Source organism: Rhinatrema bivittatum, chromosome 13, assembly GCF_901001135.1.
Source record: "Rhinatrema bivittatum chromosome 13, aRhiBiv1.1, whole genome shotgun sequence".
Taxonomy (NCBI): Eukaryota; Metazoa; Chordata; class Amphibia; order Gymnophiona; family Rhinatrematidae; genus Rhinatrema; species Rhinatrema bivittatum.
Window position 1 is genome coordinate 67,879,135 of NC_042627.1, and position 19,487 is coordinate 67,898,621.

Below are 19,487 nucleotides of genomic sequence, written 5' to 3' on the forward strand. Positions count from 1 at the left end.
TTTGCGTCACTCAGCGGCTAGCTTGGTCTCCCTCAAACTGTTTTATTACAAAGCAATTGGCATTTTTTAAAATGCAATATAATAAAGCCATGGCCCTTTCTTCATTATTGTGACTCAAAGTAATTTTTGGGTGGTAGACAGGGAAGGGATTAGAAGTTGAAGGGAGGGCCAATTGGACTAAGGCTGATGGTTGTACATACTGTAGCTCGTCACCACTCAGTTAAATTCTGCAAATACTTTCAAGTCCCCCAGAGCCAAATTAAAGGCCGCAGCAAAGTGCTAGACGTCTTTTACACTTTCATATTGTTTATATTTTATTGTGCACAAGATTTTTCCTAGTCACAAATTTACAGTTTAGGCAAAGCTTGCACTTTTTCAGCATTAAATAGCATGAGTTGTTTTTACATAGTTATTTTTACACTGTTTCCTAATGCATGATGATATTAAGGAGGATCAAAGGGGTGTGCTTCTTCTGTCAATACTCGAAGGGAACAAACATTTAAATGAGATTTAAGCCTTGGGCAAAGAATTGAGCAACTCTGCGCTTTGCTCGCCTTTTTGCCCTTTTGAAAAGAATGCAAATGACAGTTCCAAAGCCCAGTGGTCCTCAGTCCTTTCCTGGAAGCAGCATGAATTGCTCTGGTTTTCAGGACATCCATAATGAATATGCAGGGAACAGCAACTCCATTGCAGGCAGCTCTATCTCATGCATATTCATTATGGATATCCTGAAAACCTGATCCATCAGGTGTGAACTTCCAGAAAAAGATTAAGAACTGCGATTGACCAACCAATAAATGTTTCTGTATAAGAGGGAGAATGGTTCAAACACAGGTAATTAAGCAATTTGATAAAAAAAAAAAAGATTTAGGGACACGCCCGCAGTTAATGATGTGTGACCAAATGAGTAAGTTGTGAGCTGCAAACAATTTAAAGAGACTCAGATTCAACAGAATTTTCTAAATGTTACAATAATGGCAGGGGGACAATATCAAACTTTGGGCTAGATTTATCAAAATATTGCATGGGGGGGGGGGGGGGGGAACCCTAGTGACTCCCACACCCTGACTGCCCCTGTGTGAGATGTGCTCTTTACGAGCCAATTGTCCAGATGAGGGAAAACACGTACTCCCAGCCTGCAGAGGTGTGCCGCCGCCACAGCTAGGCATTTTGTGAAGACTTGTGGGGCTGAAGCAACACCTGATACTGGAAGTGCTGTTTTCCCACTACAAACTGGAGATAATTCCTGTGACTGGGGAAGATCTCGATGTGAGTGTACGCGTCCTTTAGATTGAGGAAGCAAAGCCAATCCCTTTTTTACAAAAGGGGGATCAAGGTGCCCAGGGAAATCATCTTTAAATTTTCTTTTTTCAGAAACTTGTTCAAGGCCCTTAGGTCTAGGATAGGACAGGCACGGAGGACAATTTAGCGGGACACCCAATAGGTTCACTTGATACCCTTGACGGACGATGGAAAGAATCCACTGGTTATAATGGGCAACTGGTTTGCAAAGAACTTCAGCCTGCCTACGACTGGATGGTCCAATGTCCCGGTTACTGGCGACTGGCCTATGCTCCCTATGACCCAGTCAAAATCTCGTCCCTGGAGTTGACTGACATGTTGGCTGGGGCTTGGGGGCTCTCTGCTGCCTGTGACAGCTGTGGGAGCCCTGATGGTGTTGACAGGAGTGAAGGGGCAGAGGATAGTACTTCCTCTGGTGAAAGAAAGACTTCCTTGGTCCCTGTCTTGCCGGCCTCCTAGAAGAAGAGGACAGGTCTGGAGTGCTGGCAGAGATTTGTTGGAGGCTATCATGGTGGTCTCAAAGTTGGGCCATGGCGTCCCTCACCTTATCTCTGAAGAGATTCTCCCCCAGTACACGGGATGTCAGCGAGTCATTCCTGTACCTCTGGTTGGAGAGCCAAGGCCCGCAGCTATTCAATTAGGGATTTTTTAAAAAGCCAAAGTGGTTCCCAACTAACAAACGGGGTTATTTTCTAAAGACTTATCTCACGCAATATGGCCATATCACGTGCGATAAGCCTCTATCGTATGCGAAAAGGCCATTTTCACATGCAATAGAATGCTAATTAGGGGGAGGGGAGGAGTTGGGGCAGGGAGGGGCGGAGTCGGAGGTGTCTTCGCTGCCGGTGATAATGTTACTAACATTATCGTTGGCAGAAGCATGCTGAATAGCACCACCTTTCACCGTGGAGCTATTTGGTGCGAAAGCCGGCAGCTGGCGCACTGCCGTGGTGTGAAGGCTGCAGTCTTTCACAGGCCCACCCCCCTTCCCCCCATTTTCACAGGATTCATCATTCTGCGAGGAATGATGAATCCAGGCCAAAGTGTGGTTCAAACGTTAATAAAGGAAGGTCAGAGAGACACACATAATGATCCTATAAGGTTGATTTCCCTATAGGAAACTAGGCTGAAACTAATTTATGAAGACAGATATAAAGCCATTTAAATACAAAGGACTGGACCTTGCATCCCAATGAAATCACAATGCTTTCCCCCAACACAGAGCTCATGCAATGAGTGAAAGGTTGCTGTCTTTATGCTCCAGTGCAAAAATTGCCCCAATTTATGGACAAAAATATGCCATTTTCAAAGAGAAAAAACTAGCTCATACGAGCATAAGAAGTGCCATGGTAGGTCAGATCAATGGTCTATCGAGCCCAGCATCCTATTTCCGATACAGGCCAATGGAGAGATCAATTTCCTGTCACTCCCTCTCAGAAGTAAAAGGTGACAATCCCCAGTGTCTACCTGGCTCCAAACTACAATAAATGAGCTCCAAAGGCTTCCTATGATATAATGAGAGTTTTAATTCTCAAATCCACTTGTGTGCAAAAATGAATCAACAGAAAATTTGCCGATCTTTGCATTCAAAAACGTTTGCAGGTAACGTCAGTTTGTGTGTAATTTTGTGCATGCAAAAACGTTCCAGGGGGTGGTGTTTGGGCAGAGTTTGGATTTATGCACACGCTTTGGATTTTAAAAAGTATGGGCCCAATTGTAAAAAGCATTTACAAACTTAAAATTGGGATTTACATGTGTAGGGGGGGCTTTTGAAAATTGCTACAATACTATGTTACATTTACAGGTGTAACTCCTTTTAAAATGACTTCCAATGCACATACGCAAACCATGCCATGCCTGGAGCAGGTGCAACTTTGTGCATATGCGTACTGAGAATTTTCAAAGCAAAATTATGCACCTACATTCCCTTTGAAAATTTGTGAAACGTCTGTGGGTCAAAAGTACCTACAGCCTTTCCCATCTTTGAAAATTGCATTCATTAGGCCTAACAGAAACTACAAACATTGCTTTCACCTGTCTCAGCTCAGCTGTAATTCTTAATGTTTTCTGATTTAAAAATATATAAATAAGTTTTACCAGATTTTATTTGTCATACAAAGCAAACCTGTTTGTGCTTCTGAAACCGAAGGGTTGCCAGTTTGCTTCAGGTCATTGAGGGCAGGCTGAGACTGTTCTGGTGCTTTTACACGTATTCTGGCACACAGAGACTTGCGTCTCTGATTTTCTTTGAGTCCTATGAACCGCAAATTTTCGAACGACCAGGACAACAATTAAAATACCGGATGACTCATTTAAATGATCCCCGAAGATCTGAGTTTTACTTTTATTAGCAGTCCTATAGAAATAAAAGGCTAACAAAGAAAAAAAAAAAGGAGATATCTTTTCATTGGATTAACAACACATTTTTTTGACTCGCTTTCGGAAGCTGACACACCCTTCCTCGGGCCCCAAACCGAATGAGCAAAAGATGGCATAGCCAGAAAATACAAGTAAATCAAAGTGCATCCCGATGATAGTGTGAAGGCTGAGTGAGTCCTCTGACCCAACTCCTGCAACCCTGCTGGGAATAGGGGGACAAAAGAGGAGAACTTGCTCTTCCTTCCTTGCTGAGTCCTCGCTCCTGTTACTTGCCGCAGGGGGTACAGGTGAGGAGCAGACTGCATGTCAGTGTCTCTAACTGTGGCCTGATGAGAGGTGGGGGGGGGGAGGATGCTGGGGAAGGAGGTGGAGAGGCAGGAGGAACAGATGCTGAGGAATGGGGAAAAGCAGGGGGATGCTGGGGAAAGGAGCAGAAAGAAGCAAGGGGCAGATAGGGAAGATAAGAAGAGACATGGAGGGTTGGTAAAAAAAAGAGTCGGAAAAGAGAAACTATAGGGATGACAGACGAGGTGGAGGAATAGGAGAAGGAGGTGGAAGGGATGGAGAAAGGAAAATGGAAGGGTAGGTGAGGGAGCTGAAACTTGGGAGGAGGAGTGACAAGAGAAGAGATGGGAATGACTTCAGTGCCAGGAAAAATAGTGGAAAGTGTTCTAAACATCAAAATCACAGAACATATAGAAAGACATGGTTTAATGGAACAAAGTCAGCATGGCTTTACCCAGGGCAAGTCTTGCCTCACAAATCTGCTTCACTTTTTTGAAGGGGTTAATAAACATGTGGATAAAGGTGAACCAGTAGATGTAGTATATTTGGATTTTCTGAAGCATTTGACAAAGTTCCTCAAGAGAGGCTTCTAGGAAAAGTAAAAAGTCATGGGATAGGTGGCGATGTCCTTTCGTGGATTGCAAACTGGCTAAAAGACAGGAAACAGAGAGTAGGATTAAATGGACAATTTTCTCAGTGGAAGGGAGTGGGCAGTGGAGTGCCTCAGGGATCTGTATTGGGACCCTTACTGTTCAATATATTTATAAATGATCTGGAAAGAAATACAACGAGTGAGATAATCAAATTTGCAGATGACACAAAATTGTTCAGAGTAGTTAAATCACAAGCAGATTGTGACAAATTGCAGGAAGACCTTGTGAGACTGGAAAATTGGGCATCCAAATGGCAGATGAAATTTAATGTGGATAAGTGCAAGGTGATGCATATAGGGAAAAATAACTCATGCTATAATTACACAATGTTGGGTTCCATATTAGGTGCTACAACCCAAGAAAGAGATCTAGGTGTCATAGTGGATAACACATTGAAATCGTCGGTGCAGTGTGCTGCGGCAGTCAAAAAAGCAAACAGAATGTTGGGAATTATTAGAAAGGGAATGGTGAATAAAACGGAAAATGTCATAATGCCTCTGTATCGCTCCATGGTGAGACCACACCTTGAATACTGTGTACAATTCTGGTCGCCGCATCTCAAAAAAGATATAATTGCGATGGAGAAGGTACAGAGAAGGGCTACCAAAATGATAAGGGGAATGGAACAGCTCCCCTATGAGGAAAGACTAAAGAGGTTAGGACTTTTCAGCTTGGAGAAGAGACGACTGAGGGGGGATATGATAGAGGTGTTTAAAATCATGAGAGGTCTAGAACGGGTAGATGTGAATCGGTTATTTACTCTTTCGGATAGTAGAAAGACTAGGGGGCACTCCATGAAGTTAGCATGGGGCACATTTAAAACTAATCAGAGAAAGTTCTTTTTTACTCAACGCACAATTAAACTCTGGAATTTGTTGCCAGAGAATGTGGTTAGTGCAGTTAGTATAGCTGTGTTTAAAAAAGGATTGGATAAGTTCTTGGAGGAGAAGTCCATTACCTGCTATTAAGTTCACTTAGAGAATAGCCACTGCCATTAGCAACGGTAACATGGAATAGACTTAGTTTTTGGGTAATTGTCAGGTTCTTGTGGCCTGGATTGGCCACTGTTGGAAACAGGATGCTGGGCTTGATGGACCCTTGGTCTGACCCAGTATGGCATTTTCTTATGTTCTTATGTTAATGAGAAAAGTTGTAAGCTGAGAAGTGCAAGAGGGAGCGATGGAGGCAGAAAGATAGAGAAAGACAGAGCTCGGGTCCCGCATGAAAGGTCACACCAGGGTGGAGGGGAGTGGGGATGAGTTGAAGCGGCACATAATAGGGGACCTTTCCTTCCCCCCCCCCCCCCCCCCCCCCGTGCATATGGGTGCAATACCCCTCGCCTGCCCCTGTAAAAAATACGAGGTGATAGGGGGGAAGAGTGCAATGGGAGGAGCTTTCCCTCCTCCCACCCCGGCTGCTCACATCTGAAATTCAGCAGCCAACAGCGGTGCAGACCTGCACCGGCTCAGAAAACAATTCGAGGGAACACTGGGGGCCAGATGTTCTGGGGGGCAAAGTTCAAAGCTATCTATGCCCATAAAACACGGGTTTATGCACGGAAATGGAGCCTTATACAATTTCCCGAGGTTTGTAACCTGATTTCACGCTCACTTCTATGTGCATTCTAGGGCAATAGGCGCAGGGGTGGCAGAGGGATTTACCAGCAGTTTTTAGATTTTAAAAGGAAATGAACCCACGGAAAGAGCAGGTGCAATTTTATGCGACAGCGTCTGTGCGAGTTTTGAATAATTTTCAAAGCGACCTAATGCACAGAAGTTCGCATTGAAAACTGGCAGATCACGGATGCGTTTTGGCGAGGATTGTTAGAATATTACCCACTTTGTGTCCAAAGGAAAAATGTTTAATATGCAGGGCTCCGCGTTGACTTCGAGAACTGATCATATGACAGTTTGCCTTTTTCTCCCCGTCCACCTGCCAGGGCTCACACCCCATGAACTGAGAGAATATTACAGTAAAAAAGTTTCGCAAAAAGCAAGGTGTTACCCTTTCACATTCCTTTCACATCTCCTGCTTAAAGTTACCAAAAAGAAAAAAAGAAGTGGGAGAGGCCAACATCGCCCTGATTAGCCGTTCTCAGTCCCTGTCCAGCTGCTGCCCCACCTCCCTGTCGTCCGAGCAGAGCCCCGGAGGGGGTAAGACAGCTGTCCCAGCTCAGTGAGGAGCGCACTCAGCACAAACCTGACATCCCAGCCTTGTGGGGAAGGTGGAAATGCGGCAGAGCAGGACTGAGCTTCGCTGACAAGAGCGGCGTGAGAGAGAGAAGATTGTAGAGCACCTGCCTGCGCTGGATCTTGCTCTTCCTTCAGGATGAAAAACACCATTTTTACCCCAAAAAACCCACCCTATAGAGCAAGATCGAGGAGAGCAAACATTCTGATGAGTAAGTTTGTACTTACTTGGATACCTGAAGTAAAAATCATTTTCAATATCAAGGGTGAGATTGTTTTTCTTCATGTACTCTGGCCAGTGGGGGTCAGCCTCATCGTTGTATCGTACGAAGACTCCAAACAGGACGATCATGGCAATCTCCCAGACAAAGCAGATCAGTGGCAGCCTCCAGCGCATGTTCGTATTTTTGATCATCATTAAATGTATTTTTTTTTTTTTGGTCACTATTCTTATAAATAATTAAATATGTCGACTAAAGCTGAAATGTCTTGTAGGGGCTTAGGACAGGAGCAAGTGCTTTGATTGCATGCCTCGGTTCTGAAGAAGCAGTGCAATCTAGTGCTCCCAGCCAGGCTCCTTGCAGTTAGCAAGGTCCCCCTCACTCTGTTATAGCCGAGAGGTGAGGAGGTGCATCGCAGGGGAGGAGATTGGCAAGAAAGACGACACCTCCCGGGCCGGCTTATTCGACAATTGCTTTTCGCACTGACGTTGCCTTTCGAGCTCCGGCAGAAAGAGTTGCGTCACAGCTCGGGCTGATGACGGAGAAGTTTCATTTCAGGTTGGCTCACCTGGAGCAGCAGAAAGCCCAGGACAGCAGAGCGTTGTATGAGCAAAGGCTGGGCTGACTCCCCCCTCCACTTGTGTACTCTGGCAAAGTTGGGGTTTTGTTTTTTTTTTAGGAGGGATAGATACTTGGTGAATTCTTTATATGAAGGTTATACAGGTCTCAGTTTAAATTGCACTTCAAAGAATGTTAGCTTTGTCAGGGTTTTTATTGGGGAAAGGCAGTCACTGTGTGGTCTCAGCAGTGCAACATTTTAATCTGCAGTAACATTTATTTATGTAAAATCTGTGGCTGCTGATGACATTTATAGCAGGGGGGTTCAGTCTCACTCCCCCATCCCACCCCTGCTGGCCTCTGTTCCCACCCTCCCTCCCACCCCAGTCTACAGCAATCTCACCCCCTCAAACCCCCTCTCCCAGAGCCGAGCTGCTCAACCTTTTTTTATATCCGGGGGGAGGGGGGCACACGATCAAGTTTGCTTGGTCCTCGTAGTTCACGGAGCCAAATTTTACAGGGTCACATATATTCATACCCGCTGGTCAGGTGACTATGGCAATGCCAGAAAATGTACTTTTAGCCACTATTAATTGCAACAGTAGCATGGGATCTTCTTAGTATTTGGGTAATTGCCAAGTTCTTGTAGCCTGGTTTGGCCTCTGTTGGAAACAGGATGCTGGGCTTGATGGACCCTTGGTCTGACCCAGCATGGCAATTTCTTATGTTCTTATGTACTTTCTTTGATGCAAAAAGACAATCAATTTTATGCTCACAGCAACCCAATCCTTAAAGGGAACATTGGCTAAGTCCATCCCTTGCTTAAAATAATCCCCTAATGTCTACTAACAGCATTGAAAATAAAATGTGTCTGAAAAATATTTTCAGAATAACATTCAAAGCAGCTTTCTTCATGCAGGTGAAAGTAATAAAGAGCAAACTCTTTTTAAAATTGAAATGAAGAAGGGATGACCATAATGCCACAAAAGTCAGTGATGAGAAGTACCATCATTATCCCAACAAGATTTTAAAGTTACACAAGACAGACCCTCACCAAAACAAAACAGAAAGGTCATAAAGTATAAATAGAAACGTGCCAACAAAAACTGAACTGGAAACCACAAGCCTGACTGTGTTATGCAGTGTCAACAATGGAAAAGCAGAAACATCACTCCTCACAAAACATCAGGCAATAAAATCAAGGCAAAAACATTCATAATATTAAATCATACTAATAAAAAGAATAAATGTTAAAACAGCCAACAAACATCCGATAATTAACAAAATATTGCTATACATTTCCCAAAACGCCAATAAAATATTTCAAAACAGCAGAAACATCAAACACCACCCAACAATTAAAATAAAAAGAATTTTAAAAACTTCTGCTCTCCAAACCTGGGATCTTTTGATTTCCAGTCACCCTGAGATTGTCTTGGTTTGGGGAAGGGAGGGCCGCACAAACTTTATCTTCTCTGTCATATACACACATAATAACACATTCATTCTCTCACACGCTGTCTTTCTTATACATGCCTGTGCTCTCACACACATTCCCTCTCTCACATACACAGGCTCTCTCTCCCTCACAGACACATTATGTGTGTGGATGCCTGTGAAAGCCTGTATATGACACATTGCTTTCACAAGCATGCACACTTACACAGGCACTCACATAAGCAGGCTCCCAATTTCTCTCTCACAGGCACACACACAAGCAGGCTCCCAATCTCTCTCTCTCTCTCACAGACAGACACACAAGCGGCTCTCCCGGCCCCACCAGGCCTGTTTTTCCTTTGGCCGCGAGTGAGATGGGCTCTGCTCACGGCTCCGCCAGGCCTCTCTTCTTTGGCACAAGCGGGATGGGTTCCACTCGTGGCCTCACCAAGCCTTTTCGGCTGCAAGTAGGTGGGCTCTGCTCGCAGCCTCTCTGGTTCTTTTATTTCTTCGTTGGCCACGAGAGGGATGGGATCCGCTCACGGCCTCTCCGAGCCTTTTTCTTTCTTTTCAGCCGCAAGCAGGAGTGCTCTGCTCAAGGCCTCTCTGGTCATTTTATTTCTTCTTTGGCCATGAGTGGGATGGGTTCTGCACAAGGCCTCTCCGGGCCTTGTTTTTCTTCTTTGGCAGCAAGCAGGATGAACTCCACTCATGGTTCCCACTAGGCCTCTTTCTTATTTGGCTATGTGCAGGTGGGCTCTGCTCATTGGGCTACTGGGCCTTTTTTTTCTTCTTTGGCTGTGAGCGAGATGGGCTCCGCTCACGGCCTCTCCAGACCTTTCTTCTTTTTCTGCAGCCTCGAGGGTGACACCCAGTGGCCAGATTTAGGACCCTTGTTTGCATATCATCACTGCAATGAGCAGCCTGGGTATGTTGGAGGGGAGGATACAAAATAGGGGTAAGGCACCTGGGGAGTTGTGAATGAAGGCTCCTGGTGCCAGATCTCAACTTAGGAAATTTGGGAGCTGCACAACTCAAACTCACTGAAAGCCTCATGATGCTGAAAAGAAGAGATGTTTTGGGAGCAGGACCAGTAACACGGAACCCTTCTGAGAGCTCAAGTTGAAGACCCTGCACTAGAAGGAAGGAGAGTTTGCCTTTAGGATAAAGAGGAATGAGGAGCACTTCCAGAAGGCTCCCAGTGAAAAATACAGACCCAAAACTTTTGGTTTGGTTCATTTTTTCGTTTTGAAAAGGGGAAGGGGAGAGTGGTTTCTTTTAATTCAGTTACTTTAATGTTTTTTTTCGGTTCAGTTCGTTTGCCAAGCTGAAAAACAAACAAACATTAAACAAAATAAACAACCAAATCAATTTAGACAAAAAACAAAAAACAAAACAGGCCTCCAGCAGACATGGCTGGGCCTTCCTGGGCCAAAACTCTGCCCTAGCCCAGCACCAAGGCCATAGTTAGGTACGGGCTTGGTGCCAGAGCACTCCTGTGCCCCAGGGAGCTCCCATCCCATCCCAGCCCCTTCCCCTATCAGTTGGAAATGGGCCCAACCTGCAGGGAAGGGGGCTGGCTAGGCAGACAACCGGCCTGTGTTCCATCTTGAAACCTGCCTTGCGGTCCTGTGCAGCTCACCAGGTGGGGGTCCCCTAACCCCCGAAGCTCTAACATTAGCATACTTAATGCTATTAATTTATTTAAACAAGTTGTGTCTCGCCTATCATAGACCCATAGTTTCAGTTTTAATGTAGTTAATGCGGATTTCTGAAAGATTGGTGGTATACATTTAATAAGGTTCTGCATGACCCTCATTATAAAAATATTTAAGGTTCAGAAAGTAGAGCTGTCAGAGACACACATGTAACCACCAAACGAGCACATAAAATGTGAGCGGTATCTGTTACCTGTTGTGGAGCTGCGCACCAGTCTCTGTGGGTTTCACTGAAACGCTGGTCAAACGGAAGGTGTAGCAGACCAGGCACAGAGGCAAGGGCAATATTCACCAAGCTAGAAAGGGAAACCCAACCACACCTGACTGCTCCCCACCTTCCTTCAACGTTGATACCGGCCGCTGTTCCACCCACACCTTGGGAAAAGGAGGCTCTCACGCCCAACCAAACTTTTATTTCTGGGGTTTCCCAAAATATCAGGGGGATATTAGAAGAGACGGATTTGATCGTAGCACACAGGCTTCCACAGCAAGGCTGCAGCCTTAGCAACAACACATAAAACACTAACCAAATGTTTTCCTTTCAACTACGTACATCTTATCCTTTTATAGAGAAATACCAAGAGTGCTCCTCAACTCTCCACTTCAGTGGACTCTCAGACTTTACATCATCAGTTACGTCAGTTACATCGCTCATTTGAAACAGTGTGAGGTCCATATTAAGACATAGTCTGGATGGAACAGTTAGCTGGATAAACTTGTCTGGCTGGCTTTGGAGGTACAGTCAATAGCGCAGCTGCACTATTGACAGCTAACTTTAAGACAGCTGTACAGCCCGAACAGATTTAGCCAGCTGACTCATCTGGCTAGCTCTAAATATCGGAGTTAGCTAGTTAACTTAGTCAGTTTACTCAACTCCTCCTAGTTACACCCCCAGAACACCCCTAACTTAGACAGCTACAAATTAGCCAGATAAGTTCCCAAATATTTATTTAGCCAGCTAATTTCTGAGGTAGCTGGCTACATGCTTTTGAATATGGACCTCTCTGTCTTTTCTGACCACACAAGGGCATTCGGTAGCTTTAAAGAGACTCCAGAATTCTCTTTAAAGCATTTGCAAGGGATTCCCTGACTTGCTAAGCTTGCACCTCTCTGAACCATTTTCAGGACCAAGGTCTGATCCCTTGAGGAGAAACACTACTCCAGCATCCGGTCTTTCCCGTTGAGGGGGGAAAGCCCCTGCAGGGCTCTCTCTTTCAGGAGAGGCACTTCAACCTTCTGGTGGATCCTTTCAGTCTCCAAGACCACCAAAACCCCTGAATACAGGATTATATGGCTCTCGGTATACTCTTCCTCAAATCCCTTAGAGAACAACCAGTAGAAATTCCATTCATAAACTTCCCATTAGTCAATATACATCATATTCTTTCATATACTCTGCTATCTGGTACCAGTTCAAGGTAACAGTTGGCATTGGTATTTTCCATTAAGGCCAATCTTCTGAATCTACATTCACAAACATTATGAATCATTTGCAAAACCCCAGAAAAGAGGCCATGGGTCTCCCCCACCCAAAAATTCTCCAAAGACCATATGCAGTGCCCAGACTGGTGACCTGTCACACATTTTAAGCTGCATTTTGAGTTGGAAAAGCAGTTTTTAAAAGCCATGTTTCAGTAATTTTCTGTTACGGCACCGGGCCGTGCCCGGTCCCTCCACTCACCCCAGGGCCGGCCCAGCCCGCTCTCGCTCCAGTTTTAAAGGGGCCAGCGCGGGAACAGGCAGGACAGCCTTCAGCTGAAGTCCGATACTGCAGGGGTATTTAAACCCTGCAGCTAGGCCTGGGTCTTTGCCTTGCAACGAGGTTCACTCTGGTAAGAGTTGCTAGTTGCTGCTTCGGATCCTTCGGCCTCTCACTCCTGGCTTTTGACTCCGGCTTCCGTCCACAGACTTCTGATCCAGCTTCGTCCTTTGGCTTCCGACTTCAGCTTCGTCCAGGAGGCCTCGCCTAAGTCCAAGCGGCTCGGGTCCTCACGAGCTCCTCTCGGGGGGGGGACCGCGGGCTTCCAGTGGTGAAGTTCCAGTTGGGCCTCCTGGCTCCAGCTCTTCGTCTCCATTCCCTGGACACCGCCTCGCAGGAGACCACTCGTAAGTCCAAGCGGCCCGGGTCCTCTCGGGCTCCTCCTGGGGGGACCTCGGGTCTCCAGTGGTGAAGATCTCTTGGTCTCCTGTCTGTGCCACCTCCCGGCTTCGACGCCCACTGGGTACCTCCTCAGTGAGCCACCAACTGTCCTAGCCGGCCCAAGTGTCCACGAATCCAACATTTTCTGAAGACTAGCAAGTTCATTATTATCTGATGTAAAAGGGAAGAGAGATCCACAGTGTTAGAAGCTTCTCAGGATCAGTCCTTTCTCTGGTGCTAGTGTACTGCTGATCCTCAAGTGGCAGGATCATTAGGCACATTTGTAAAAATGACTGCAGGGAGTACAGACATAGGGGCTCAGACAATGGCTCAGCGTGGACAAGATCCGTTTAATGCTGAAAGGCCAGAACTAAGATTTTAAATTTCTTAAGGGGAACTATCTGTACCCAATATAGGGATTTTAAAATGGGTGTGAACCTGTCAAACTTTTTTGTGTTCAGTACAGCAGCATCTGAGTTGCAGTGATCTGTATGAGTTGCAGCTTTTTGGAAATCCAATTTATAGAGAATTACTGGATTCAAGGCAAGAGATTATGAAGGCTTGAATGGCTGTGGCAAAAGCCGGGCCATCTAAGAAGGTGCAGAGATGGTGCAATTGGAAAAATGTTGCCTTTATTACAGCCTGGACTGAGGCTGAAGAGTGAGCTTGGAAATGAGTAAGACTCCCAGGCTATAGACTTGATGGCTGAAGGGAAGAGCTGTCACCTGAGGCATTAGGGAGTATAGTTCTTAGTAATTCTTGTGGATTGAGCTTGAATTTATTATGGAGCAGCAAGATGGAAATCTTTGCCAGGCTGTGTTCAGTTCTGGAGACCGTATCTCCAAAGAGTCGGAAACAAGATGGAGGCGGTCCAGAGAAGGGCGACCAAAAAGGTGGAAGGTCTTCATCGAATGACTTATGAGGAGAGATTGAAGAATCTAAATATGTACACCCTGGAGGGAAGGAGGAGCAGAGGTGATATGATACAGACCTTCAGATACTTGAAAGGTTTTAATGATCCAAAGACAACGACAAACCTTTTCCGTCGGAAAAAAATCAACAGAACCAGAGGTCACGAATTGAAGCTCCAGGGAGGAAGACTCAGAACTAATGTCAGGAAGTATTTCTTCACGGAGAGGGCGGTGGATGCCTGGAATGCCCTTCCGGAGGAAGTGGTGAAGACCAGAACTGTGAAGGACTTCAAAGGGGCATGGGATAAAGACTGTGGATCCATAAAGTCTAGAGGACGTGAATGAAGAGTGGGTGGCTTGCGGAATGATGGCTACTACCTGGAGATAATACCCGTATTCAATAAACATACACACGGTTAATGCGACTCCAACATTGCCCTAAGCTTCAACAGCAAGAGGAAATGTAAATTTTTTACGAATGCCGGTATATAAAAGTTATAAATAAATAAATAAATAAATGTGGAAAAAAGGATTTGCATTCACAAAAAGCAGAGATTAGCTTGCTTGTTACGGCGGTTACTACCCCAAACCAAATAAGCCTGATACTTCACTTTCAATGCATAACCAACATAGGTCTCTGCTTCAATGGCAGGGGAGAAAGTCTGATACTTCGTGCATATCCAGCATAGCTCTCTGCTTCAACGGCAGGGAGAAAGTCTGATACTTCACATTCAATGCATATCCAGCATAACTCTCTGCTTCAATGGCAGGGGGAATGAAGAAAAGTGGATCTATATACAGACAACAACCAACAAGGACTGAATTACATAGTCTGGGTAAACAAATAAGCATGGGTGTAGCTTGCTTATTGCGGCGGTTACTACCCCTAACTAATTAACGGGCCGATTCAGTAAAGTCCGTGGGAGAGCGGATGAACGCCCGCTCTCCTGGCGCGTGATTCTGTATTTAAATTAGGTGGTGCGGTAGAAACGGGCAAAAGGAGGTGCTAGGGACACTAGCGCGTCCCTAGCACCTCCTTTTGACCCGGAGCGGTGGCTGTCAGCGGGTTTGACAGCTGATGCTTAATTTTGATGGCGTCGGTTCTCGAGCCCGCTGACAGCCACGGGCTCGGAAACCGGACGCCGGCAAAATTGAGCGACCGGTTTTCAGCCCGACAGCCGCCGGCCCATTTTAAATTTTTTTTTCTTTTTTTAACTTTTTTTACTCTTCGGGACCTCCGACTTAATATCGCCATGATATTAAGTCATAGGGTGCACAGAAAAGCAGTTTTTATTGCTTTTCTATGCACTTTCCTGGTGCCGGCAGAAACTAGCGCCTACCTTTGGGTAGGCACTAATTTCTGAAAGTAAAATGTGCGGCTTGGCTGCACATTTTACTTTCTGTATCTCGCGGGCATACCTAATAAGGCCATCAACATGCATTTGCATGTTGAGGGCGCTATTAGGTGCTGCGGGTTGGACGCGCGTTTCCCTCCCCTTACTGAATAAGGGGTAAGGGAAAACGCGCGTCCAAGGGCAGGTTAACAGTGCGCTCCGTCGGAGCGCACTGTACTGTATCAGACTGTAAGCTAGATATTTCACTTAGATGCAGCTCCAACACTGCTCTCTACATTAATGGTGGGGGTGGAAGGGAAATAGAACCAAAAGGTTACTAAGAGCCAAGAGAAACAGATAAGTATGAGAAAAAAAAAGTGCGAAGCTTGCTGGGAAGACTGGATGGGTCGTTTGGTCTTTTTCTGCCGTCATTTCTATGTTTCTATTCATTTAAATTTGTTATTGCTCTATCTAGGTGTAATCTAAGGAGGACCAAGAACCTTATCTCTGATAAGTTTGTCTAGGGGAGATAGGTAGATGTTGAACAATGTGGGTGATAAAATAGTGCCCTGTGGTACTCTAAGGGAAAAAGAATGGGGGTGTAATGATAGAGATCCTAAAGCGTACACAAAAGTGAAGAAGAGGAATGGTACACATGGAGGTAATGTCCAAAAAGCAGAAGTGTAGTGCTAGTGTAGGTCGGGATCCTAAATCATACAAAGGATCAAACTCAATTGCTTAAGAAGAAGTAAGAATTCATCTTTAATATAAATCCATATTTATTGTAAATCCAATCCAATCTCAGTATCAAGCAGTTTTCGTTCCCCTTACAAGGACTGTGTTTCGCCACTTTGGCTGCCTCAGGAAGGATGGGTTCACAACAGCTGTTAAGAAATAGTAAAGGCAGAGTGAAAAACAAGGACCCAAAGATAAACAAAGAATGGCTACAAAATACGAGTAGATTCACATACCGGAGAATACACTGTACAACGTAGACAACAGGGCTAAGTAAGCGATAGAGATCCTAACATGATAGTCTGAAAATGGTTCTGGAGGAAGGATTTAGACTAAGACAACACTAGACCCTCAGGTGAGTTATTAGAACATCATGGTCCATGGTGTTGAGCATTGCAGAGAGGTCATGGAGTACCTGAAGGGAATCGGACTCTAATCTATGCATAGGTGTAGTTTATCTTCCAGGCTTGCCAGTACTGTCTTGGTGCTGAAGCAAGACCTGAAACCAGACTAGTTTGCGTTAAGGCCATTTGTATTTGATAGAAAGTCAGCAAACTGTATTAGAACTGCTTTTTCAATAATCTTGGCAAGACTGGTAAGTATGAGAGTGGCTGGTAATTGGTCAAGTTATTCGGGTCTTGGCTGGGGTTTTTTTTAATCGATTTGACAAGCGTTCTCTGTAGGCAGGCTGGTAAATGCCCCTCAGCGAGCAAAGCCTTTACAATGGGCTAGAGGTGGTCGAGGCAGCCAATTCAGTTTGCTTTCCTACCCAGGAGGAGCAGGGGTCATCTTGGCACATTACCTTTTTAGAAATATGAAAAGCCACATACGATTAGGTTTTTAACCTGGTTTTGCTGTGAATTCACTAGCACTTTCAAACTGAAAATTGCAGATGTGTATGTGGTGTGAGGGGGACATAAGTGTGCTACAATTTGTATGATACAGATATGAACATATAGGGTAGCACTATCTAAATTTTAAGTATTCAGTGTGGATGAGCTATGATTGTTAGTACAGCTGTTCAGTTATCATAGAAGGATATGTACATTACTGTGGCTAAATAGTTCTCTGGTTTTATGCTGTCTGAGTGGATGAAAGGTAGATATGTAAAAAGAGTTTTTCATTCATATAGAAAACATGTAGATTACAAAATGTGAATTTGTGAGATTCAATTGAATGAGTATGGTATAGAGAAAAGGGCAAAGTTGTGAATAAAAGGAAAGCGAGACTCAGATAACAAAAGCAGAGATACCATGATCTATTCTGTAGGCATTAGAAAAAACAAAAGCACTTTTTAGAAAGCAGGCATCGGTAAACTAATTAGGACAAGTAGTTCTGGTCCTTTAAAATCAGTTTTGCAAGGAAAACATTAGGACATTCAACATTTTCTAGGGAGATGTCTGGTTAGAGTTTAAGATGAGGGTTTATAGAGCACGATTTCCTAATTTTCTCATTGGTATTAATTGCATGGTTGCAGCAGTGCTCCAGCTGAGAGTTATTCCTGCCTCAGGCAAAAGTAAATATTGTATATTTGGGACTGAGAGCTCCAGGAGGTGGATAAAAGGCATGTAGGTATTTTGGAGAGTTAGCCTTTATAGACTGGTCTGTGGGAGGAGTGGAAGGAATCAGTAGTGTGTATATGCTGGATCCTTCTGCTAGTACCCAAATATGTTTTTTTCAGGCCAGTCTGAATATTTTCACTGGTATAATCAGATAATACTTTGGTATACACTCTTTACGTAACTATCTGTGAGGTAAATGGTCTGCCTGCCAATTCTTCCTAATTAGCATCACAGCTTAGAAGGGAAGAATATTATTATAATTATGATTAATATAATTGTTATCCTGTTATCGCGGGATAAACTGAAACATAAGGAGATAAAAGTGACTTACCCAGAAAGTCAATGCAAGAGCTTAGACTTAATCCTGCCCGCGACCACACCTTCCTTCTTGTATGTGGTTTTGGAATGTTTACTTGCTAAGAGCGGGCTGATCCGGACTTTGGGATATGTGGACTCCAATCTGTGATCCTCCCATTCTAGTGATGGGCTTATGCAAGAACCTCCCCTGTGATTCACAAACTGTAGTTTGTCACTTACAAATCAAATTTTGTGATTCACAAATCAGTTTTCATAATCCTTCCTTCCCTCTTTCTCTCACGCTTCCCCTCTTCCTCCCTCCTTCCGTTCTTGGGGTTCATTCTGTCCCTGTTCTAATTGGAAGTTTATTCTCTGTCTCACACGCCATCCCTTTCTTCTCATCCATCTGCAAGAGAAGGGCTTCTTTCTGTGGATCTGGATCATGCTGGGCCGGCTGGGATGACAACTGTCTGTTTCAGATCCTCAGGGATTGTAATGGCCACTCTACCACTAGCTGCTCTGTATTGTTCCAGACCACAAGAGCTCACACTTCCTCTACCCGTCCGGGTCACTGGCTCTTAAAACAAAAACTGTGACCCCCAGTGGATCAAAACACGTTCACCTCTTGCCTAGCTAGAGGAACTTCTCTCATGGCTCTTCTCTTGGTTCATTTTCCAGGAGGGCCTCAAGCCAAGCCAGAGCTAGAACATTTCATTACCAGTGGCATAAACACTGCATTAGAATAAGCTGTATAACCAATTATTTTTTTTATTATAACGCACCCTTCCCTTGGAAAATGAGCTTTCCACCTACCAATTAAAATGTAAAATTAAAAATTAAAACAGAAATACAAAAAGTAAATACATGTACAACACTGGGTGTGCTGGTTTTGTGTTTAAAATATTCCACTCCCTATACCCCTTCCCTTCTGCCCCAGGCTGCCCTGCCAAATGGTTTCAACCCAAGGAGAGCCAAGAGGCCTCTGTGTACTCTGCTCTAACTGCACGCTGCTCCATATTCCCTGCACAGCTATTTGCATATTATTATTGTTTACTTTTTTACTATTTTACTTACCATCACCAATATGTAAGGGAATAAATGCTATAGCAAAGTTGCTTAAACTCCGACTAAACTAGTTGAAAAGTAGAAATGGTCATGAGAATTGGCAGAGGAGAATTTCAGTTTTCTGCTCTGCAATCAATTTGAAGACAACAGAATTCTTTGCATCTTATTCACAGACTACTATGTGGTTATACGGGAAATAACATACACTCAGTGGTGTATTACATCCGCATACCCTGTACAATCGTGAAATTACACTGTTTTTTCTTTCAAAAATCAAATGCTGTTGCAACACCCCTATGAGCATGAATTCTGTTATCAAGAGACAATACCTTATACATGTGAAAGATAATAATCCTTTCACTGTGAATTTCTTCATCTCCAAATATGCAAAAAACATAGAATATAATGGCAGATAAGGGCTAGAAGGTCCATCCAGTCTGCCCAAGTTACATCATTTTACAATGCCTTAGACTAGTGGTCATTTTCTTAAAAAAATAAAAAACAAATACACACACACACATATATATATATAATATATATATATATAAATATTATATATATATATAATATATATATTAATCCATGCTTTTGAACAATATTTAAGTTATATTATGCAATGAAGTGTTGTCATGTCACATCATCTTTAACTGATTAAGTCTTAAATAGCTGATCCTTTTGACTTTTGTAAAATATTTTCATGC

General features: G+C 44.2%; 1 protein-coding gene across 3 annotated transcripts in view; it reads right to left on the minus strand.

The window, feature by feature from the left end:
• The window catches only part of RHCG (Rh family C glycoprotein), a 161,263-nt gene that overhangs the window by 44,345 nt on the left and 97,431 nt on the right, over window positions 1-19,487 (minus strand). Inside the window, exon 1 of one of the 3 annotated variants that reach the window (XM_029575854.1) lies at window positions 7,037-7,402. The exons of 1 other annotated variant lie outside the window; for it this stretch is intronic. In XM_029575854.1, the coding sequence (XP_029431714.1) occupies window positions 7,037-7,226 (190 nt within the window). In that variant the 5' untranslated portion in view covers window positions 7,227-7,402. Of the gene's footprint in view, window positions 1-7,036; window positions 7,403-19,487 lie in introns of those variants that run through there. One more of the 3 variants, XM_029575853.1, reaches the window with a different exon arrangement.